At 46.6% G+C, this 25,132-nt stretch overlaps 1 protein-coding gene across 1 annotated transcript in view; it reads right to left on the bottom strand.

Moving 5' to 3' along the window:
- Positions 1-25,132, bottom strand: part of AAGAB (alpha and gamma adaptin binding protein) — a 206,363-nt gene that overhangs the window by 169,789 nt on the left and 11,442 nt on the right. Inside the window, exon 2 of the mRNA XM_085644601.1 lies at positions 10,225-10,415. Within this exon, the coding sequence (XP_085500727.1) occupies positions 10,225-10,415 (191 nt within the window). The remainder of the gene's footprint in view (positions 1-10,224; positions 10,416-25,132) is intronic.

Raw genomic sequence — 25,132 nt, 5'->3', positions numbered from 1 at the left:
ACAATACTACGACGTTGGAGGAGCTGGCTCCGCGACAGGCACAGAGCAAGACCCACATCAAACAACTACAGGAACAAGTAGCCACCCTGATGGATCGAGTGGAGGATGCGGAAGGCCGAGCCCGGCGGAATAACATTCGCGTCATTGGCCTTCCGGAGGGGAGCGAAGGGAATGACACAGCGCGTTACATGGAGAAGTGGTTCAGGGATCATGTCACGACTGAAGGGCTCTCCACGCAGTACTGTATTTAGCGGGCGCACAGAATACCGACTGGACGACCAAAACCGGGGGCCCCCCGCGTCCTCTCATAGTAAAGCTATTGAACTTCCGTGATAGGGATGCCCTCCTACAAAAGGCACACGAGCTGCCTCAAATAAGCTTTGAGAATACCAAAATATCGTTGTACCCAGACTACACGGTTATGGTCCAAAGACAGCGCTCCTCCTTCTTGGCGGTTAAGAAGACACTCAGAGACTTGAACCTGAAATATGCGCTTATTTTCCCGGCCCGGCTAAAAATCCTGCATGATCAGAAAGCATACTTCATTGAAAGCCCGGGAGACGTAGAGGACTGGCTGGAGGTAATGGAGTTGACCAAAGGTGCAGCGACAGTCTCTCAGCCTACCTCCAAGAGTCGACATGGTTGTGGAGCACCTGCTGGCCGCAGCGGCAGACGCTCACGCAGGACTCCTGCCAAGAAGTTCCTTACCACACAGCAAATACAATGGAACAGATCGCAGGTAATTATTGCAAAGGCCACCTTTACCAATGCTACGAGGCGAGAAACCAAAACCTCCTCTGAAGAAGAAGAAACGCATGACACGGAGGGCAGCGTAGCCCTTTTTCTCTCTGCGACCCCACAGCTGATTAATGACTTATATGGTTGACTTAGCCTACACTAACATTGGGCCCGTGGCTGCAGTGTGATTTTGAAAAAGATGGATAAGTCATATCTACGATTGTCTTAAATAGTAACGTGATCATATGGCCCAAGGTTTTCTAGGAGCTTGCATGTACTACTGCAAAGAAAGTCATACCTCATGCGAGGCGCTGGCAATGTCCCCCACATGGCGAAAGCGCTTTCAGTATGTTTTTAAATGTTTGGTTGTGTTGTATGGTCCGGTATCGTTTTTTGACCAGACCAAGTATTGGGTTTTTTAGGGGGTGGGGCGGTCCCATTGTAAGCATTGATCCGGTTAGGATATGCAGTGCGGGAACTGAGTTTGTTCTTCAACATACACACTAATCACACCACAATGCATACGCTTGGTAAATACACTATACTGACATGGAATATTTGGGAAATGGGCTCGGTGCAGAAGCGCCATAGAATACATGCACAACTACAACGCCATAAGGTGCAGATTGTATACCTGCAAGAGTCTCACATGGTGGATAGTGAAATGGTAAAACTGCGTAAGAAATGGAGAGGGAAAATTGTTTCCACCACGTACTCCAGCTTTGCAAGGGGGACTATGATTTGGGTAAGACATGGAGTGCCATTCTTGGCTCTGGAACAGAAGATAGATAAACAAGGGCGGTACATTTTTGTGAGAGGAATGCTAGATGGTCAACCTGTGGTTTTAGGCAATGTATATGCTCCAAATTTCGATCAAGATAAGTACTGGGGTATGCTCAATATTGCATTGGCGGGATGGGAATTGCACCCATGGATTATAGGAGGTGATTGCAATGCAGTAATGGATGTTACTCTGGACAGATCGCACCAGCCCCTACACGGAGCTGGTGTGTTCAAACAGGCGGAGGCACTGGGCAGTTGGGCTGAGTGATGGGAATTGTGTGATGTTTGGAGGATGCGTCACCCAACACATAGGGAGCATTCTTTTTACTCCGCAGTACACGTACTCCACACAAGGATAGATAGCATATATTGTTCTCATAGGAACGCAATGCAAGTGCCACAAACCACATACCTCCCGAAGACTTTCTCGGATCATAACCCTTTAGAGATCATACTCACTTGGGGCAGGGTGCCTACCCCAGTGCCCACCTGGCGCCTTTGGCCGCAGCTATTGGAAGACTCCGTCTTCTGCACAGATATGCTAGATACCATTGAGCACTATTTCGCTGAAAATATCAACACAGCGTCAAACAGGCTGATTGAATGGGACGCATTCAATGTGGTTGTTAGGGGTAGGGCAATCAGCGCGACTGTGGGCGCCAGACAAGAACTCCATAAGTCCCTAGTAGAGGTGGAGCATACTATGGGTAGACTGGAACAGGAAGCAATAACAGATGAAGACAAAAGGGCCGCACTGCAGGAGGTCAGGATTAAACATGCAGAACTTCTGGAGTCTCTGCGGGTCGTGGATTACCAGGCATACTCGCGACGGAATCACTCAGAGGCAGATAAATCTGGGACTCTGCTTGCCAGGCTGATCCTGGATACCCCTCCAGTGGTGGTCATAAATGAGGCCACCACCCTAGGCGGGGATAAAGCCTTTACTCAGGGAGACATTAATAATGCCTTCCGCCAATTCTACGCCTCGCTATATGGGGCATCTGATACAGGCACAGAGGCCCACATGGAGGCTTTCTTTTCCACCCTCACATTCCCGCAACTTACAACAGTAGCCCAAAAAGAGCTAATAGGACCAGTCACACATTCTGAGATTAGGACGGCTATGAAAGGACTACCGCGTAACAAAACCCCTGGCCTAGATGGTCTGCCACTTGAATTTTGCACTACATATGCAGAGTCCCTGGTGCCTCAATTGGAAGTACTATATAATACGGCATTGGAGAAAGGTGCTTTGCCACTCACTATGGGACAAGCGTTAGTAATATCGCTCCCGAAGACGGGTAGAGTACAAAATACTGAGTAAGGTGTTAACTAATAGACTGCTGCCCTCTCTGTCCAAACTAATACACATAGACCAGACGGGTTTCTTACCTGTCCGTAGCACCTGCCTGAACACTAGGAAGCTTCACTACATAATGAGAGGCCCCGAATAGATATACCTAGGCGGGTTGCATATCTTTAGACCTCCGGCAAGCATTTGACTCTCTCCAATGGGACTACAGGTTTCAGGCGCTGGAAAAATTTGGGATTCCCGAGGGCTATATTGCATGGTTACACCTCTTATACCACGCTCCCACAGCACGCGCCCGCACTAGTAATAATATCTCAGAGAAATACTCCATACACAGAGGAACCAGACAGGGCTGCCCGCTATCTCCCCTTGTCTTCATACTGGCCCTAGAACCATTGGCGATACGGGCACGTAGGGATCTCCTGGACAGGGGTATCCCATTGGATAACACGACACATCTTTTTGCCTATGCTGATGATATTATTTTGTACCTTCAAGATCTCCGACTGCCCCTGGATCCGATATATGAGGTATTTCACCACTTTGAAGCGATTTCAGGCTTGGCCAATAACGTTGCGAAGTCGGACGCTTTTTTCCTTACACATCACGCAGAGATTACGGACATAGAATTTGGGAATACCAGGCTCCAGGTAGCACAACATACATTTAAATACCTGGGTATTCAGATATATCGAACACAAGCGGAAATGCTGGATGGGAATTTGCAAAGAGCGCTCAGAGCCTTGCGTTCCAGTGTCGCTTACTGGACCACGCTGCCACTGTCCGTTATGGGTAGGGCTGCTCTGACGAAAATGGTAGTCCTACCGCGACTACTGTATTATTTCACCAACTTACCACTTATGATACCACACAATACATTTAGATTGATGAACACCCTACTCATTGACCTTATCTGGGGTCCAGGCAGAAGACGTATTAGTCTTAGGAAACTACAACTAGACACGTGCAAGGGGGGGCCTGGGAATCCCTGACCTGCGTGCGTACTACTAAGCCTGCCAATTACAGTGGTTTTTATATTGGACGGCAGGGCGTAACTTGCAAGAAATAGGATATACGGAGGCGGACATAGACCGTGGCATCTTACACACCTTGTTACTGCCTGGTAGTAGAATCCCGAAGGGTCTCCCCCCACTGCTCTGCACAGCGCTACAGTGTTGGAAGGCAGCGCTGCAATATGCACATGCGCCCCCTGCCTACGCAGGTTACATTCCATTGTTGGGTATACCACTAACGGATGGCCGGCTCACTAAACGTAGACTAACACCGTGGTTGGACGCAGGGATTAGTACTGTGGCTGATCTATTTGGGGATGGGATGCTGCTAGACCATGATCCCTTTATCAACGAAACAGGAGCCCCTGCACACTTATATTTATTACATGCTGCCCTATTTCAATACATAAAAATGCATTGGGCCTCGGAGAGACAGGAACCCCCCCCTCATGATCTGGCCAAGATGCTTTATTATATGGGCAGGGGCAGACACCTTATTAAGTGGCTATACATTGGTTTGCGCTCTCATACAATGGTCGCTCTAGACTCGCTGTGGGAGACGTGGAATGGGGACATAAACCGAGAATTAGACGATAAGGAGTGGGCGTGCGCTCTTGTACACCCCAAAAAATCCTCAAGAAATGCGAAGTTCAAATTTATCCAGACCATGGTTCTTTATCGGGCCTATCTTACTCCTCATAGACTAGATAAGATGTTCCCGCAGACGCAGCATTGCTGTCCGAGATGTTCACTAGAGGAGGCAGACCTGCTACATATGCTATGGATATGCCCGAAAGTACAAGGGTTGTGGGACACTGTTAGGCACATAATCGGAGGGATCACGCACCGGGACATTCAAAACACTGTGGAGGAATGCATATTGGGCGTACACAAGAAGGTGTCTAAACACAAAGTGCAATACCGATTAATAGACCTGGCGCTCATTTTAGCGATAAGTTCCATCACTATGCGCTAGAAGTCGCGGAAAACCCCACAATATCTGTCTGGCATAGTGAGATGCTGCACTGGGGCAGTGCAGAGAGGGCTGCATTGCGCCGAGAGGAACTCCGGGGCCTACGCAAGAATCCAATAGCGCTGGACTGGGACGCTATGTTAGAAGCCCTTAAATCAATAGATATCAATAATTAAACTCTTGAACTCACACAGTTGTCCATACAACGGGACGCACGTTCCCCGAATGTTGCAAAATATATTACGGAAATGGTTGTCACTACATACTTTATACAAGGGAATCCTACATTGTTGACAGAGTATTTCAGTTTCTATGGAAGTGCATGGGACCGGAGGGCTGAGGGTGGGGGTAGCTGGGGACATGTTTTTCTTTTTCTATTTCACTCATGAGAACTTTGTTCATGCACATAGCCAAAGCACAGATATCCGCCTTTCTGATCGAATAAGCTACTGGACAATAATGACATAACCAGTGTCATTGCCATAGATGATGTGAAGTTTCAATATCTTCCTACTCAGTACAAGTTACACCGTAAACCAGGATTGCACAGTAAACGCAGAATAGACGATGATATATGGTATCCACAAGGCGATTATGACATTCTGGAATGTGTACTAATGTAATGTGATGTGATGAATAGGTTTTGCTACAAAAAAATCAATAAACTATGTTTCAAAAAAAAATAAATCACTTGGTATTTCTAGTTTCCTCAATGTAGCCCACAATTTGATGCGATCAATGGAGTCTTAGGCTCTTTTAAGGTCAACGAAAACAACATACAAATGACCCTTCAGGAGCTTAACTTCCTTCCAAATTAATAACAAAAATCTAAATGCTTGGGCTAGCGTGCTTGTAGATAACCTAAAGCCAGCCTGCAGGTTGGAGATAATATTATTTTCTTCCATCCAATTTTGAATACGGAGCAAGATAACTTTACAAAAGAGCTTCTGGGAGACATCTATGAGACTTATCGGTCTATAATTTGAGGGGTCCCCTTTCTCTCCTTTTTTAATAATTGGTATTATTTCTGCTCCTTTCCATGTCGGGGGAATATCCCCCCCCTCGCTGAATGGCATTAAAAACCTTTTGAAACAAAGGGCTCCAAATATTAGGCTCAGCTTTGTACAAGCCTCCTGGAAGTCTATCTAAGCCATGCGCTTTTCCTGCCTGGAGTAGGTTAATTGCTGCTATGATTTAGTTTATGGAGAACCCTTCTGTATTTTCCTTTATTTGTACCAAGGTATAGGAGCAGAGTACGTTACAGCCTAAATGGTGAATGCACCCAGCCATTCAATATTGAAAGAGGTGTGCGTCAAGTTTGCGTACTCACCCCTTTCTTGTGTAACCTCTACCTCAATAGTGTAGGTAGTATTTTAGCAAGTAAGTGCACAGATTTACCCCAAGTCAGACACCGTCTGATTCCTGCCCTTTTTTATGCTGAAGACGCCATTTTAATAGCTCAAATTCCTCTTGGCCTACAGCGATTAGTTGCTGAATTTGCCCAATTCATGCAGAATCATGGCTTAAAAATAAATATCAGTAAAACCTTTAAAATGAATCCCGGGAAAAGAGCCACCCATTGCAGTGATATTGTCATTGAGGGTTCCAAGATTTTGTTTACATCTACTTTCTCATACCTAGGCATTTCATTTAGCAAAGAGGGGAACTGGATGAGTGCAATTAAATCAAGGAGGCTCCAATTTGTTAAAACCACCATGGCCCTGTTGAACTTCGCTAGAAAATTGAGCGTCAAACACCCAAGGGAAATGATGACCATCTATAAGGCCAAATGCAGACCAACCGCCATATATGGGTCTGAGCTTTGGGGATATGTGAATGCTGATTTACTCCAACTAGTAGAAAATGCATTCTTAAGGAATGTCCTTGCCTTCCCGAAATGCTGTTCCACTGCCGTCTGCCACTCCGAACTGGGAATTCCTCATCAGGGTTCCCTTTTTTCGGCTGGACATTTTCCATCATTTAACCAGCTTCCAAGCTTTTCAATAACCGGTCGCACGACCCTGTGAAATGCCCATGCGATAATATTTCCATGCAGAGTACCATTCATATTCTCCTTTTTTGCAAATTTTACTCAGGCCTGAGAAAATGTTTTATTAAGCCCTTGCTGAAACAACTTGGATTTGTACTATGTCGACCAGCCATTTTTTATCTTCAACCACTTCCGAATTTGTATATATGTGCTGCATTGTCACGGTTTTTATTGGCCGTCATAAGATGTAGGATGCAGCTGTAGAAAATGTATTGATTAGAGGGGGATGGCTGTTTTTAGACTTGTATTTTTATTACCTTTTATTTTTTTTAAACACATTTTATTTGTCAAATAGCGCATATAGAGCAGAGCTCTGTACCCCAGAAACTTCTGCAGAAGAAACATACATCATTCTGACTTTGACTGTTTACATGAGCAAAATAAGGAAAAATGAAGAGCAAATCAAATGAGTTACCAACAGAATAACCATAACCTCACAAACCCATCCCCCCATCACACTAACATCCATTCCAGAGCAGCACATTAAAAGCAAAAGCATGGTCTATAAAAGCATGATCTGTCGTCGCACAAGAAACTATGTCCTGTACCAACCAGGTAGAAAGTTAAGACAGGTCAAGGGGCCTTGCCATCGAAACGGGCTCCAACTCCAAGCCACGATAGTCCACCCAGCGCTTCCAGATTTTAAAGTGTTTAAGCGGGCACCCTCTGGCCGTAAAGATGGGAATCTCCAAACCCATGCAGAAGTCCAGGCCGTTCTTCCATGCGGACACTGAGGGCGCCACCGATGCCTTCCAAACCCTGGCAATATCTTTTTTAGCCAAAGTGAACCCTAGTAGCATAAAATGGTGTTTGTATATGTTGCCCACAACCCCGTCCATAACATGTAGGAGTACCAGCTTCGGTGAGCAGGGAAAGTCCCACACCAACACTTCGGAGAGGCAGGCCATAACTCCCCTCCAAGATCGCGCCAAAGCAGAGCAGTGCCAGACTGTATGTAGAGGAGTACACTCCTCACGCTCACATCTGAGACACACAGGGGAAGACATCAGACCCGCCCTCCACAGCCTAACCCTGGTAAAGTATACCCGATGAAGGTACTTGAACTGGATAAGGCGTAGAATTATGGCTATGGCCGCCCCCTGCGGGGAGGCCAGGGCCTCCGCCCAGTCCTCCTCCTCCAGCAGGCCCACGTCATCCTCCCAGGCCTCCCGAAGGTTCTGCATCGTGGGGGAACTATGAGTAACCAGGGACTGGTAAATTTGAGATATTGTGGTCTTGGAGATCTCCCATGAACACCTTCACCTCTATCGGGCTAAACTCAGCCAATGACTCTAAGCCCTCCAAACTAGGGGAAATAGAGTGCCTGAACTGAAGGTATCTGTAGAATTGGGTTTTTGGCATATGGAAATCCTTCTGTAGATCTTGAAAGGACTTCAGGACCAGCCACCGCATTACGTCACCCAGAGTAGAGATAACAATACTGTCGCAACCACGAAACCCAGGCAGAGTAGCCAGTTGCGGCAGTCGCCCATTGTGCCAGAGAGGGGTCTCCTGCGTCAACCTATTCCACCAGCCCATCCCCCGTAGAGCCTGTCGCCAGATTTGTAATATAACCTTTGTGACGGACGGCAAGGAGTTACGTAGCGGTGCAGAATATAGTGTGTAAAGTAAGATCCCCATGCAACTCCGTTCAACAGCATACGCCGGGTCAGCCCTATCTCCATACCACCATTCATTGAGGACTAGCAGGTGTGAGGCTATGTAGTACGATAAAATATCAGAGGTCGATTTCTATCCCAATATGTGGTAGGCGAGTCCGATAAAAACACCCCCAAATATTTCATCCCCCCAGAAACTACCTGAACAGAGGATGCCCAGGAGCCGAGGCCCGCCACATCCCAGAGGGTAGACTTTCGAGGGTTCATGTACAAGTCAGGTCTCTCCAAAAATCTGCATGATGCGAAGCAGCCTCGGTCCCATCCTATCTAAATTGGTGAGAAAGAATAGCACATCGTCGGCGTACAGAGCAATATGATCCGACAGTCCATATACCCATTCAAAACCCGTCACTTCAGCGTCGATACGCACCCAGGCGGCTAAGGGTTCCATAGCTAATGCAAACAGGTTGGGAGACAATGGGCAACACTGCCTGGTGCCTCGTCCAATAGAAAACGTGGAAGAGAGAGCTTGCCACGCACACAGATGCGTGAAGGTCGGTATAAAGCAATGTCAGGTATGACAGGAAGCGAGGTCCAATATTCAGCCTGCGTAGGAGTGCGATTAGATAACCCAACTATGGGAATCAAATGCCCTAGCCATATCTGCCAGTAACAACGCTGCTCGTTCTCCTAGCCCCTGAACGGTCGCAACAGCAACATGTTCACAACGAATATTGTGACGAGTCACCCGCTGGGGCATAAATCCGGCCTGATCAGGATGGACTAGGAAAGTAATATGAGGCCGAAGGCGGTTGGCCAATGCCTTAGCCGGAATCTTGGCCTCCACGTTCAGTAGAGAGATATGGCGGTATGATGCGTGTTGATCGGGAGGTCTACCAGGCTTGTGGAACACCACCACTTCTGCGTGTCTCCAATCTCGAGGCAGACGGCCCGCTACCTGGCCTCCTCCACCGACCTACGATAATGGGGCCCTAGCTGTAAAAAATATTGTTTAAAGAATTCACATGGAAAGCCATTCGGCCCTGGGGCCTTTCCCGGGTGCATGTCCCCCAAAGTGGCAACCAATTCTTCCTCCGTGAGTGGGCGATCCAGCTCCGCACTTACCTCGTCAGATAATGCCTTAGGCGGGAGGTCAGCCAAGAAGCGACCTCTCACATCTGCATGTATACAATCTCTGGGGGCAAATAGCTCTGCATAATACATAGCAAAGCTTTTGTTTTTATTACCTTTTAACTGATTTTTAACCATGATATTGTTATATTTTTGTAGCTTCTATGATTCACTATGTAATTTCGAACAAAGCTTATTTTGACTTGACTCGACTCAACTTGGTTTGCAAACGTCTTTAAAAAACTAACACATCTCTCTTCATGACACCAAAAATAACAATCTACCATTTAGCAATCTGCATACTCAAAATAAAAATACAACTTCTCCCAGTGAATACCCTGGTTACAGCTCATTCTCCGTAGATAGATTTCTCATTCTAACGTGCTTGTTTAGCTATGAAAACGATCACTTCCTTCCTATATATCAACAACAGATGGAAAAATGGTTTTAGAAAAAAGCACAAAGTAGGAGTAAATGTTCTAGGATTCCGCTCTTGCTGCATGGATGATCTCTATAGGACTTGCTGCTGTTAATAAAGGCACCCATGCACTGTAATTCTCTTTTCATAAACATATACCACAATGGCATACACGTTTCTTACTTACTATTGTGCTGTCGAAGTAAACAACAAAAGCTTGGACAGACTCTGCAATCTTGGAGGTTACTGCAAATCTATCAGCTACAACACACAGGTTTATGTCAGCTGAGTAGTATTTGTTGTCTATCGTCCAGGGATACAATCTCACTTTCTCAGTTTCAGGCTCTGCCGCAAGCAAATCTTTAGTTCCAGTGATTTCTATAGAAAACAAAAACCAACAGTGCATGCTTAGTGAGAATAAATATGGAATTTTGGTGTCCTTGTGCAAATCATTTTACGGCAGATTTCAAGTGTGAGCCATACAACGCCGAGAGAAAAACTGAGACCTCTAAAAACGTAGCATTGCAGATTTGATTCTAGCTACACCATAAGCATTTAAGGTTTCTTTCCTTCCTCATTTTGTCTGCCACCAAATGTTTTCAATGTTGGTTCCCCAATTCTGTTGTTGAGGTTGCACGTCAGCTGAGGTAATTTGGTGACCTCGCCAGGATTTGATGAGGGAAAAGTGTTTGGAAGTTACATTGTGTTACACTTATTTTCATTTGCTAATAGCGAAAATTCGCCGCCCTCTCTCAGGTATTAAATCTTTTATTTATTTTTTATTTATTGTGGAACTGCATATAATGTAGAGAAGGAAAACATTTTACAATGTAAATGTCATGCGTTTCCATAAAGAACGCTATGGCATTCACTCCTGAGAACCATCACCAAGCAGGAAAAGTAAGGCAATTAGAGGGGGAGGGAATAAGAAGAGAACCAGGATACAATGGAGGTATGATGGAAGAAAAAACACTTCAATATTAAGTAACAAAAACAAATACTTCAGAGAGATAAGTCCTTTCTCCCACCCCCGCCCCCAAGACCTATTGTCAAATCTAAGATAGGGAGGGGAAAATGTCATTACAAGATGCAGATTTCCTATAAGAACATCCACTTACAAGGATGGAGAATGAAACATTTCCTAGCTATCGTAACAGAAAGTTTCAATTCTATTAAGGACTCGGAGGTAAAGAGTATGCCTTCTTTCTTCATTTTATTTAACAGCAGCCACAACAGGACAACAACAACCAAACTTCATTTCCCATCATCCCTGGGAAGGAAGTTAAAACAACAACAAAAGTCCTAGTCCAATCAGGGCTGACCACCCTCTTCACAGGGAGTTGTCCATCCTCTCTCTTCCTCTTTCTTCCTGCGACCATGACGACCACTGAAGATTCTTCAATCCTGCTTTGAGGACTCCGTCACTGCAAATCACAGAGAGCATCACATTAGGCCCGGTGAGAATCATACCATGGAACGTATCAAAGTCAGCAGGAGAAACATGAATATTCACGAATCATCAAATGCAAGAACATTGGTTAATTATCAGAAAACCTTTCCTACTTACGCCAATAACTGATCCAAGAGTCTGGGTGGGTCCCTCATCCTCGGGAGTGCTAATCCTCGCCTCTGAGTCCTTAATAGAATTGAAACTTTCCATTACGATAGCTAGGAAAATTTCCATTCTATGGCAGGAACCGGAGGCGAGGATTATGCTAGTTTAAAGATTGTCCACCACCAGGGCCACAATGGAGGATACTGGTTCAAAGTAGAACCTTTTAAAGGTTGAGCCAGAAGGCCAGTCAGCTGCGTTCAGAATATCCTTCAAGCAGGCTCCCAGAGCAAAAGCTTTACCATCCATTGCCCCTCGCGCTGAGTGGGCACTAAAAAAACGTGGTGTCAATGCCCGCCTCATGCATTATCCATCACACCCACGGTGATGGTCGGAGAGAAGACTGCCCTGAAAGGTTTCCTCAAGGCAATAAAATGCTGTCTCTCTCCATGTGGACAAAGCTCCGCAGTTGCGGCCTCTTAAGCCTTAATACATCTGACCATGCACAATTTGGATACATCTGGGAATGCTGGATAGGAGATCACTCTGGAATTGCATTTGGTTCGCCCGGTCACATGGAACGTGAACCAATCCGGAGTAGAAAAAACGGCCTCAAATGTCCAGGGCCCGTGCATTGAACACACTCCTGCAGGAGATCAGGCACAAAAGTATAGCCAACTTGGCCGACAACGGTTTCCTGGAAAGATATCTATTGCATGGCCAGTCTGACAAGAGCTTCAAAACTTTATTCCCATCCCAAAGAGTTGAGTATCTTGGTTTCTGGGGAAGGGATAAACGTATGCCACAAAGTAGTTTCTTAACAAGGGGATATTCTCCTACCGTAAGACCTGCAATCACAGTGAGACCGCCCGTAATTGCGGACTGAAAGGTATTGATGGATCTGTAGGCCAGACCCTCCCCAACTAAAGATGCCACAAAATTTAGAATGTGGACAATTTTGGTCCCCACGGGATCAGGACTCCGTTGCTGACACCAACCCATCCAGCAAGACCAGGTTGAATGATATCGCTTGACTGTGCCGTCTGCCCAGGCTTTGGATAGGAGGATCACAGCACTGCGCAATAAGCCCGGGACCTGCCATCGTGACCTGTAATCCTCCACGGCATAAACTGGAGGCTGCCGGTTGTCATCATCGGGTGAGGATTCCGGGAGGGATCGATCAGGAGATGAGGATACTAGTGTAGACAGATTGGTGAAGCCCATGAAAGTTCCATCAGAACTGGAAACCAAACTTGTGACTTCCATTTAAGGGTGATTACCACCAGATCCGCTTGCTGCCGGCGCACCACCGTCGTGAGCCGCGTGATCATCAACAATTGGGGAAACGCATAACCATGCTCCGTGGACCAGACCTGGAGAAAGGCATCGGGTTGCCACCGCTCCCGGATCCTGCCTCCAACTGAAGTACAGGGGAAGCCGATTGTAGCCGCGGGACGCAAAAAGGTCTATCGTGAACGGACCCCACAGGGAGGGTAGGGCCTGGAACATATCCGGGGCATGTTTACACAAGCTGAAATCCTACAGATGATGGGATTGCCAATCCGCCATCTGGTTGGCTGACCCCGGGAGGTGTTCAGCCGTCACAAAGACTTGATTTTCCAGACAGTAGTCCCAAATATTCTTTGCTAGGTCGGAGAGAACTTTGGATCGCGTGCCCACCAGGTGGTTGATGTAGTGAACTGCTGCCACATTGTCCATCTTCAAAAGAACACAGGAATTCACCTGGTCCAACATTTGACCACAAAAGAACTTGCCATCAGCTCTAGGGAGTTGATGTGGAGGGCCTGCTCTGAAGTGGACCAAACGCCTCCAGTGGAAAAGTCCCCACAACGAGCCCCCCAGCCCGAACCGTTGGCATCGGACTCGATCACCAGATCTGGCTGTGATCTGAAAATGACGCGGCCATTCCACGCCTCCATGTGGGAAAGCCACCAGTGAAGTTCCTCTCGGGCCTCGTCTAACAGGGGAACACACTGGGAGTACGTGAGACCCCGCAGCAAATGACTAGCTTTTAGGCGTTGCAGGGTCCGGAAGTGCAGGGGACCTGGGAAAATGGCCTGGATTGAGGAAGACAGCAGACCCTCTACCCTGGCAATCTGGCGGAGGGAGGTTCGCGGTCTCACCAGCATCCTTCGTACTTCTTTGCGAATCTTTGCCATCTTCCTGGAGGGGAGACTCAGGGTCAAGTCTCATGAGTCGATCACAAACCCCAGGAAAGTGATAGTCTGGAAGGAACCAGAGACGACATCCCTTGGTTGATAACAAACCCCAAGGATTGTAGAAGATCCACTGCTCTCCTGAGATGTTGCGACAAAGCTGACGGACACTTGTCCATCATCAGCATGTCGTCCAAGTACACAATCATGCGGCCCCTGGATGCCCCCAAGGCCTCCACTACTGATCGTAGGACCTTGGTGAAGCACCAAGGGTCCGATGACAAGCCGAAGGGTAGCGAGGTGAACAAAAACTATGGCCCTGCCATCGGAACTGGAGGAAGTGTCGGTGTGGGGGGAAGATGGAGACCACCAGGCTCACGTCTCTGAGATCCAGACAGGCCATCCAGTCCCCGGGGTGAAGGAGGTCTCGAAGCAGGTGTATGCACTCCATCTTGAAGTGGCAATAGACCAGCCACTCAATGAACTCCCGGAGATTGGTCACCGGACGCTGACCCCCATCCTGTTTCTGGACAAGAAACAGATTGCTGATGAACCCAGATGGGTGCAGGGTAGACTGACCGATGGACCCTTTGTCTGAGAGCTCCTGGACTTCCCGTTGTATGAGAGTGGTCTCTTGGCCTGAGAAAATTATGGGATGGGGAGGAACAGCCTGGAAGGGGGATCCGTAGTACTCTATATGGAACCCTTATACTGTTTGGAGAACCCAGGCACTTGAAAGAGGTAAAAGAAAAACTTACTGTGCGCATTGGAATTGCCAACTCCCGCTTTGGGTCCATTCCGCTGACCTCTGTGGCGCCCCTGTCCTCGGTCAGGGTAGAAGCCACCAGAGCGTGAAGAATCCTGTCACTGGCCAGGCTGAGACTGCTGGCCCCTGCCGTAGGTGGCGTTGGAGGAACGGACAGCAGAGCGCCCCCATCCACGGCCGGCCCCACAGAAAACATGTGCATTAAAGATGCGCTTAACCGTTTACTGGGCCTTATCCAGTGAACTGAACGTGGAAACAAATTTCCCTAGCTCTTTCACAAACGGGTCTCCAAAGAGACCCCCTTGTGCCACTTGACCTGCCTCAGACAAGGCCAACTCCCCCAACTTGTGATCTATCTTGAGCAACAGGGATCTGCGTCTCTCAGTGGAGATGGCGTAGTTTGCGTTGCCCAAGAAAATCACGGCCCGCTGAGCTCAGCTAGATAGTATTCCGGGAGAGATCAAAGCTCTGGACGCCTTGGCGTCCTCCGCCAAGTCGAATATTTTGACCAAGGGGCCCGTGATATCCAGGAGTTTTTCCTTGCATGCACGCCAGGAGCGGTCGATCTCCTTAATGGGATCCTTGACGTATTTGGCCAGGAAAGTGGCCATCTTGGAGTCTATCTTCGGAGTAACGGCCACCTTCCCCTCCAAAGAAGGACGGGGCACTCTGCCCGGGGATGGTTCCGGACCTCTTGCTCAAGGGGCTTGCGGAGCCTGCCGGCAACATATTTGCCCACCTTAGAGCAGGGGACCCACTCAGAAGAGCGGGGGTGCATAAGGTCCTCAGGGTTTAAGAGCTAAGAGGTCCAACTGGGGGGGGGGGTCAGAGGGCTCTCCAGAGGAGACGGGGGCTCCACTGATGGGAGAGATGAAGGCCTGAGGGCCGCCAGGGTCTGCCATGAGCAAAATCACCCTCGGAGCCCAAGGGGGAACCATTTGACTGGGGCGAATTAGAGAGGGACGCGTACACCTGCGGGGGTGCTGGGGCGGGGTGTTCTTGAGACACGGGGGTATTAGCTCCCAGAAAAGCCTGCTTGAGCCTATCAAAGGCATCCATATCCAAACCAGATTCGTGTGGAGGGTTGCACAGGTTCTAAGGGGGGACGGGGGTAGGCGGGGGACAGTGGCCTGCCATAGAGGTTGAGGGGCCGACAGCCCAGGTAGGTCTTCCCTCGGTGCAAGGGGTTGAGGCACCTTTGCGCCAGCTCCAAAAGTTTCTTCTCTAGGGGGGGCACTGCATCTGAGACCGCTTTAATAATGGAGCCGTCGACCGCGTCACAGAAGTCTTCTGTGACCGGAAAATACTGGACGTCCTCCTCATAGTATTCGCTGTACTCCTCCATTGTGTGAGGTAAGTATGTATGAGGGACGGCGCGCGCTGAGTGGCCACCCACCAGGTCAGAGGGAAGTGGACAGAGGGAGAACACTGAGATTTCGCCTGCAAGATAGTGAGCCCAGAGGACTATAAGGCTGTACATTGGCTTGGAACCCAGGGACAGGCAACTCGGCCTGCAAGGCCTTCAATGAAAATATGCCCCAAAACCAGTGAGGCCTGGAAACACAGAAGGCCCTGAAAGAGGGCAGGCAGACAAACACGCCCTGATTCACTGTATGGGCCAATATACCAGTACTCGTCAGCCTGGGCAACTGAGTCTGCCACCCGGGAGACAGAGCTCCCGGCTTATTGTACCCCGTGGGGTGTCAGAGCTCCAGGCTGGCAGAGGCATAGTGGCGCTCAGGATGGCCGTGGACGTAGGTCCTCAGTTTGATAGAAAACTGACACACTCCATCTCCATGGCCCGCCAAGAGCTAGAGAGTCCCATGGAGAGTCGTTGGCGCACGCCCTCTAGCAGTTTGCGGGCCGCCGCACGCCTCAGCCCAAGAGCCCTCACACGAGGGAAACACAATCGTGTATCGGCTGCGACCAGAGCAAGTAAGCACTCCCGCTGCCTTCAGTAAAAAAAACCCACAAGGCAAACAAACTATTACAAAGCAATCAGCATGAAAAACACAATACAGTAAGAGCAGAGTGGGACTAGTGTCCCGACTCTCATCTTGTCTCGGCTGCAGCAACGAAGAAAAAGGAAGAGAGAGGATGGACAACTCCCTGTGAAGAGGGCTGTCGGCCCTGATTGGACTAGGAATTTTGCTGTCGTTTTATCTTCCTTCCCAGAGATGACAGGAAGGTTGTTGTTGTCCTGTTGTGGTTGCTGTGGCTTCATTAAAAATGAAGAAGGCATAATCCTCACCTCCGGTTCCTGCCATAGAATTTCTATCGCACCATGCCCAGGACATTTTGTTTGGTGACAAGTTTTTATTTTTATTTTGTCCCATGAACAAGTACACTCAATCGTCAACAGCACAAGCCCTTTGTCCGCCAGTTTACAGTTTACAATATGAATGTGAGTGAGAGTACTGTTTGTTGTCAAGATAAGCAGATTTATGTGCAATATGTTCAAAGTTGAATATATGGTTCTATAATGCAAATTCCTCACTGTTAGGGTGTACTCCCTAAAGAAACACAGTGAGCTGCAAGCTTATCTTGCATGACTGACAATGGTTCAATTTGTAAAAAGACAATCGGACATTTGACCTCTATCCTCGAACAGACAGCAAATGTGTCAAGAAAAAATACTAGATTTAAAGGTGTCTTTATTGCACATTTACTTTCTGAATGAACAGAACGACTGTTCCTTCCAGCGCAAGTTCACTCACCAGAACGGGAGCTCGACCTGATAAAATCTGACTCGCCATAGTGAGTGGGCAAGTAGAATTTTAGAGGCCTGACTCGCCTCTCAATGGATTCTTACTGGGTCATCACCGCTCAGCAGTTCTTCCCATTGTGCTTACTTATTACAGTTATCAGATGACTCCATGTCAATGACACTATTTTCCAGCTCCGAGTTTTCATATAACAATCCAGTGCATTCTGAAAGCAGTAATCCTAGTTCAATTATAAGTAGGGCTCCCTGTTTTATGGTATTTATTTTTATAGTATTTCCGTCTGTATTTATTCATATTTAATTTTTGGCCATCTTATTGGTATTTATCCATATTTATTTTGTGTTTTCACAATAAATGGAATCGTAAAATGGTGTATTTCCACATTAATTTAATTTTTAGATGTGCACTCATACATGGATGTCTGTTGCATTTTAGCAAATTAAGCAGTCACATCACACTATACAACAAAACACTACACCTACAGGTACATATTAGTGGTATACTGCAAATATATCCATGCCTGTATGTAAGGAAATCTGTCCCCATTTTTTAACTCCCCATTCTGCCTATCTGCTCAGCTTTTGCTTGGAATTTATGAAAGACAGCAAAGAGAGTCTTTAAAAAACAAAAGCACAATTTTCAGTATTTTTCTGCTTTTAAAAATAAATACAGACAGAAACACATTGTTTTCTGTCTGTATTTATCTGTAAAAAGCAGTAAAAACGGAAAACTGGGAGCCTTAATTATAAGGGGTCTCTGAAAACATCAAGCCATCTGGCACCTTTCTTTATTTTCAAATCTGTTTTAATTTGTTTTAAAGACACTAAAACAAGATGCAGTTGGCAGTATGATAGGACACTTAGGAACTTTTCCATACAGAATAGATGAGAAATGTTAAGAAGTACATAATATGGAAGTCTGGCATGCAAACAGAATGTGAAAAATCATACTTAAGTGAAGTACTTTCATTGATAGACTGTCAAAACTATGGGTTGCAATTAGTAACTGGGGAAAGAGGGGATAAGCAGGAGAACTAGCTTTTTCAAGGGGGGTGGGGGGGTACAGCAGAATTCTAGCTATTCGCAATATCCATGGTGGGAGAAAGATGAGAGCAACACGGGGGAATCGCCTTTATTAAGAGGAAGCTGTCAGGGGTGTGGAATTAAATAAAATATCAACCATGGGGCAGGTTGCTTCATAAATCTACTTGTCCTGTAACAAAATCCACTTGTCCCTTTTGTGCCATGTAATGAGGTGACAAATTATGGCAGCCATCTCATTATATAAGAGCTCTGAAATAGCCTCTCGGATTATGCCAGGGCTCCTTCCATAGTAGGGTTTGAATACTAGCAATTCCGTATGTTGCCACATTTCCGCAGATCTAAAAACGGGGACTGAAGGTAATGGTAAGCAACAGTTCCAGGGTTGCCCTTTTGATGCTGTGCAAATGTTACTAACCTGCATGCTATAAGGGTTTTCACCAACTCTTCTCTGGTCGTTTCCCATACTGAGAAAGTTTTGAAATTTACTGCGGACAGCGATAGACATAAAGCGTCTTCCAGGGTTGTGGAAAAAGTGGTTGGAGGACAAGTGAACGCGCAAACACTTAGATTGTTACACGAGCAAATCTACATCTGCATATTTGCTCATGCTAAAATGTAGTTCACAAATATTTTCCAGGAGTACTATTTCTTGGCCTACTTCTGTAAAGTCTGGGCATGGGTGCACTTTTGAGACTTTGATAATTGGGCCCCTAATTAGTTCTGGCATGAACCATGACCTTTTGTGTTTATTAAAATTCTGTCTCTCTCTCTCTGTATATCGGCTAGCTTCACTGTGAATGACAGCATTCTGTACTTTCACAAGGAGCACAACACACAGTCGTTTAGCTCAGTGCCAGGAACTACTGTGGCAATGTGTGCTTTTGGAGACCAAAACAATTTTTTCTTTTGCCAATGTTCGTTATAATGGTGAGGGTCGGGCATTTCCCATACCAATAAGGTTTTACAAAAACCATATCAAAACAAGTCACACATTGACAAAACATTAAGGCTGACCATCAATTTCAGACCTACTGGCTTTACCAAAGCTTGTTTATTTTTGTTTCCCATAATCGTATTAAAACTGGTTACACTGTTTCCATTATGAATATTTATGGGAAATACTAGCAAACCAACACATTTTACTAAATGATGCTGCAAAGAAATGATACATACATTTTACGGTAGTTTAGCGAAATGTTTTGGCAAACATTTTATTTTGAAAGCAAAGAATACTCAATCTTGTTTTCAAGCTTCTGCACATATTTGCATCTAGTTGAGAAAAAGGGGACCCCTACATAAACAATGAGTTTGCTATACGCAGGGATAGACACATGTTTAGATAAAGAACAATAGCAAACTACTAATTAAAACCATCCAAAGTGAGCCAGGCGCAACTTTGCAAAACAGGACAGAAAATTCAACATAACTCAATGTTACTTGATAAGCAATATATAATTATTTATTGTTTTTTTATACAAAAATAGGAATGGACCATCAATAGGAATAAACCATGAATAGAGAAAAACAGTGATGTAAATATCCTATTCAGAAAGCACAAAATGTAGATCTGGTATAAATTAATTTCCAGAAAACAAATGTCACACGGTCAATATAATGGTTGATGGAAACATAGCGGCAGATGGAGACTCCAGATCTACATTTTGTGCTCTAGCATATTTCCCCATATAATGCCCTCTGTGTCCCTCTTCTATTACGCACAGGATCTTAATCTTGACGGATTCTAACATCTAGAGGCAGACATCTTTGGGTAATCTCTGATGCGGTTACCGATTAGGTAATTTGTCCATTTCCAGTTTACTGCCAGCATGTCTACTGTCCTGATCCACTTGGGCTACTGCTATTTCTGGGATGTGTTCAACAGAAATAAACCCCTATGCATGCTTACTGCATGAATAAGCACAGTCTGTGATCCATAAACTAAATGGATATCAGACCATGGCTCCACGATAATCCTGCCTCGTTCACTCTTTTTCCTCACATTTGTGTGTTGTGAATCTTTCTTTTCGGTAAATCACCCACAGGGGATCGGTTAGCACTGGACTCCAAAACAACTTTTTTTGCCCGACGGAAACTTTAGAAGTAAGATCATGAGAGCCTACACTCTCCTACCAGACTTGTGAACTTATGACGATCTTTTTAATAAAGAACTTAATATAACAATTGCGGGCAAGCATAATTGGAATTTTATTGTTTCTTTTCGTGTTCCATTAAGTGAATGTTTGCGACGGTCTCCCGACGAAAGCTTTTCAGCCAAAACGCGCATAGTGTGTCTACATACCACCAGCCTTCTCCTCTACTGTAAAAATTCACATTTTGGAATATTTATCCAATTATGTTTTGGCCCGATGAACGATTCTAAAGTGGATTTGAAATGTATAAAGAATAGTATAATAGACAAAAGAAAGTTGATAAAAGTGCAATCAAAAATGTACTATTCTACATGAACACTGTACTGTTGGGATAATGTATGAAACTGTATTGATGTTTTTTATACTATAAACTATTTATCATGGTCTATTTTTGATAAATGAAATAAGAAATAATAAAAAAATAATTGTTGTATTTAACAGTATAATAGTTATGTATGATATCTCTATGTACTACAAGTAAATGTGTATGGTGTAATTACGGTTTGCCTGCACAGAACTAAGTGTTGATACTTGCCTAGGTCTTTTCTTAATTGTTGTAAATTCCCTGCGATTGTCAAGTTCAACTTGTATGCAGTGGCCCGACTTCCAAAAATCAGTAAAATCATTTTTACCAGGTCAATTTACCCCATCGGGGCAAGAGGTAATGAACGCCATAATTCCATTTGTGCGTTAGTACCTTGTAATGTCGTCTGGAGATTTCAGTCAATCACATCTGAGAAGGTGTGGTAGAGATCCCCAAGTAAAGCGTGGCTGTTCTCTTCCTACGTAATGGCGTGATGCCCAGTGTGATGGACCGAGATGGCTGATCAGGATGGGGAGGGGAGGGGGGGCGTATTACTTATTTGTCCCAAATGACATGGAGACCTGCAGCAAGTGTGAATTCATCAAGCGATGCGCGTACAGGGGTGAGATCTGATGTGATGTCCTTCACATAAAGGAGGTGGTCATCAGGGACACCACATGGCCCAGTCAGTGCCCTCGCGTCGTATGCGGATAGCCAACTGCTCCACTGAGAGGGCAAAGAGCAGTGGGGCAATGGGACAGGCCTGTCTTGACCCTCTAACCACAGGGAATGGGGCAGAGATGAAGCAGCCTAGACAGACCAGGGAGGTCAGATTGGTATAGAGGAGACGCATGTATTTCGAGGACCAAAACCAAATTTGGGTCGGTTCTGGAAAAGGTATTTCCACGTTAGCGAATCAAACGCCTTCTCCAGGTCTACAATTAGACAAGCTGCCCCCGGGTAATGTCCTCCAACTCGGTCCTGTATGTGGAATAGCCAGCATATATTTTGCGCAGTACTGAGCCCTGGGACAAATCCGTTTGGATCGATGTGTATGAGGTCTGGGAGTATCTGGGCATAACTGTCTGCTAATATCTTACCTGATATCTTATAATCGTCACCCAGTATGGCAATCGGTCCATACGATGAGGGTTGGACCGGGGTTCTGGCAGGCTTCAAGATTGAAACAAGGAGAGATTCCCAGAGCGACGGCGTGATGTCACCCGATGCCAATGCTGCCTCGCACGTCGGCCAATTTGGGTGCGAGTTGCGAGAAAAGGGTGCTGTAACATTCAAGCAGTATACCATCAAGACACAGCGATTTATTACGAGATAGGTCACTGAGTGCCTGTAATACATCCTCAGAGGGTTGATTTTGGCGTCTAACGTGTGTTTGGATGCAGTAGGGATATGGGTGGAGTGTGACATCTCTGAGAAAGGCATTAGAGTAGTGGTCGGCAAGAGCAATAGGGGCCCAATACAGTGTGGGAAAGGAGGTGTAAAACTGTTGTAAGATCGCCTCCTGGGAACGATCAGGGGTACCTGTGAGTGTAAGGAGTTCGGTGATTGGAGCTAGGCCAGCGTCCTGTTGCAAAAGCCAGCCTAAGCGTCGATCCGACTTGTCGCCCTCTCGGTGGAATTTAGCTGCATGAGCCATAAAATAGAATCTATGTAGGCGTTCTAAGAGTTCTGCATAGGCTGTGTTTGCTATAGCTAACAGTGGGAGCTTCTCCGTGTCCTGGTCTGCCTCTTTACTCAGTTGGGCAAGGCATTTCTCAGTAGCCTGTATTTCGTTATCTAGCGTATTGCAGATTTTTCACTACCTGTTGTATGCTGTGACCCCAGCATCACCATTTTAAACGCACCCTACTCAACTCCACCGTCGTTGAGAAGACTGTGTTTTGGTTCTCCCCAAAGAGTGTCCGTTATGATTGCTTGCTCCTTCTTGAAAACCGAGTCATCAAGCAGTCACTTTGGAGGCGCCATGTTGGATTCAGCGGCCTGGGGGACGTCCAGAAGAGGTCTTTGTAGTGGGCGTCATGATCAGAGACGAAACACCCTAGATAGCAAAAGCGACATAGGATGAGAGTCAATGACGCCTTGTACAAGAAGCAGTCAAGGCTCACATGGAGTCCATGCGGTATGGAGTAGAATGAATATAGTTTGTGGGTAGGGTGATGCATGTATTCGCTAGGCATCTAGGAGGGACAATTGTTGTGCTCACCAAGGACCCAGGGGATCTCGGTTTTTCAAGCAAGTGTGGAAGAGTGGGTGCCCCAAAAAATCAGTCTGGATAGTATTTGGGCCAAAAATGCCAACAAGGAGTAGAGGGCGACTGTCCAGGCGTCCTTCTACGAGTACATAACGGCCATCGGGGTCAATGGTGGTATCTAAAACTAAGTATGGGACTCCGGGCCTTATCCAAATTAGGGCACGGTGTGCATACGCTAATAAATATTAGAACCCTCCAGCATTTGCGCCAGAGGCTCACTTCCATTTGCGTTGTGTGGGTCTCTTGTAGGAGTACCACCTACGCATGCTGCCATTTGACATAGGAGTATATCTCATACCTCTTCCTGGCAGTATGCATGCCTCTTATGTTCAATGTGAGTAGGCGAAGTGTGTCAGGAGAAGACTGCATGGTGGACATAGTATGTGGGTGGTTAACGGCAGGGGGGGGCCCTCTCTTCGTTTATCCTTATTGTGTCCCGGTGTTTAAGTGTGGTTGATACTGTGAATCCGCTGTGCATTCAGTGGGGTAGGGTAAGGGAGGGAATCATAAGTAACTATGTGAGATAACCAAGGGGGCCTACTGAAACTACAGTGCGCCCAAACATTATCATGTTTGTAACTTGAAGGGGGGGGGGGGGGGGGGGGGGAGTGCAGCTGTGGTGGTTGAATGCCAAGCAGTTTTAGCCCTATTGAACAAAGTATGAGGGCCTGCGGAATCCATCGTGATCCCCAGGGGGGTGAAAGAATATATGTGACGGTTGAAAGGCAAAAGGTGTAAGTAGTCTTGGTGCAGGGGCGCAATTTGCATTGTAGAGCCCCACGGGCCCTCCCCAAGAGGATCGAAACAGGTAATTGCCCCGGGAGCAAAGGACGAGGGATAGAGGTGTGGTGTAGTGGGTTTAGCCCCTGGTCGCGAAGTGCGCAGGAGGCCACGAGTAAGGCGTAAAATGCAGGTACAGGAATACAAAATAACATTGTCATGAATAGAATACTGAATAGCCATTATCAACAACATAGCAGGAAGCAACTGTTCATCTCAATCATGTATGAGCATCTGCTAGCAGTGTCACTGAACGGTTTGGAGAGCCTCGTTGGGGAATAATCAGAGAGGAGTGTAACGTCATCAGTGGTAAAGAGGTGAGGTCCTCTCTAGTCGTTAGTAGGAGCAGTGCTAGGTGCAAAGTCCGCATCTGCCCTCATAGCGGATCGCATGCCCTCGATGATCTGCTCAAGATTTGGGGGTGTTGCTATTGAGGGACACTGAATGCTCCATGTGCAGGACCTCGGGCCCTTCTTTCTCCTTGACTTAGGTTGGGACTGAGGTGGGCCATTGGAATCAGCTACTGCAGGACCATGTTCTCCACCCAGTCCCATGCTTCCTTCGGGTCAGTAAAGAAAATGAGTGGTGCCAATCATGATGATCTTCAGGTGAGCCGGAAATAGGAGTGAGTATTGGATCCCATGTTGGCGCAGCTGGTGCTTAACCCCCAGAAAGAACGATCTTTGCTGCTAAAATGCTCTGGTATAATCAGGAAAAAGCATGACCACTTTGTCTTTCACATTGAGAAGTCCTGCGCCGAGTCCCACACTAAGGATGACGTCTTGGTCTTTGAAGTGGAGGAGTTTCGTCAGCATGGGCTTGAGGGGAAAGCCCGGGAGGTGGCGGCGAGTAGGCACCCGATGCAACCTCTCTAGTGTGAAAAATGTAGTGAACTCAGAGTCTGGGGTGAAGGATCTGAACCAGGTCTCGAGGTAAAGGGTGCGGTCAGAGCCCTCAACCCTTTCCGGCATGCTTATGATGCGCATATTGCTTCTGCGGGATCTACCTTCAAGGAAATCAGATCCGTTTTCCAGTTGGTTGATACGGTCCTGCAGCTCCCAGATGGTTTGTTGGGTGTCTAGAACGATCTGATGAAGGGTGGCCAGCTGCTCTCCCCGTCCGTTACCCTTGTGTGAGAGTTTGCAGTGATCATCACGCAGGAAGATGAAGTCTGTGGCTAGTGCATTAAAACGTGTCTCCATTGTGCTACGTGAATACTCTATGCCAGCGAGCACTAGGTAAGGTTTATCCACCACGGGCGCCAATTGATAAGAGCCCTTGAGAAGACTGTCCAGGATGACGCTAGGCAGAGGTTCCATAGTCTG

Source organism: Triturus cristatus, chromosome 3_1 (genome assembly GCF_964204655.1).
Source record: "Triturus cristatus chromosome 3_1, aTriCri1.1, whole genome shotgun sequence".
Lineage (NCBI taxonomy): Eukaryota > Metazoa > Chordata > Amphibia > Caudata > Salamandridae > Triturus > Triturus cristatus.
The sequence above is the reverse complement of the archived record's forward strand: the minus strand, read 5'-3'. Positions and strand labels throughout refer to the sequence as shown.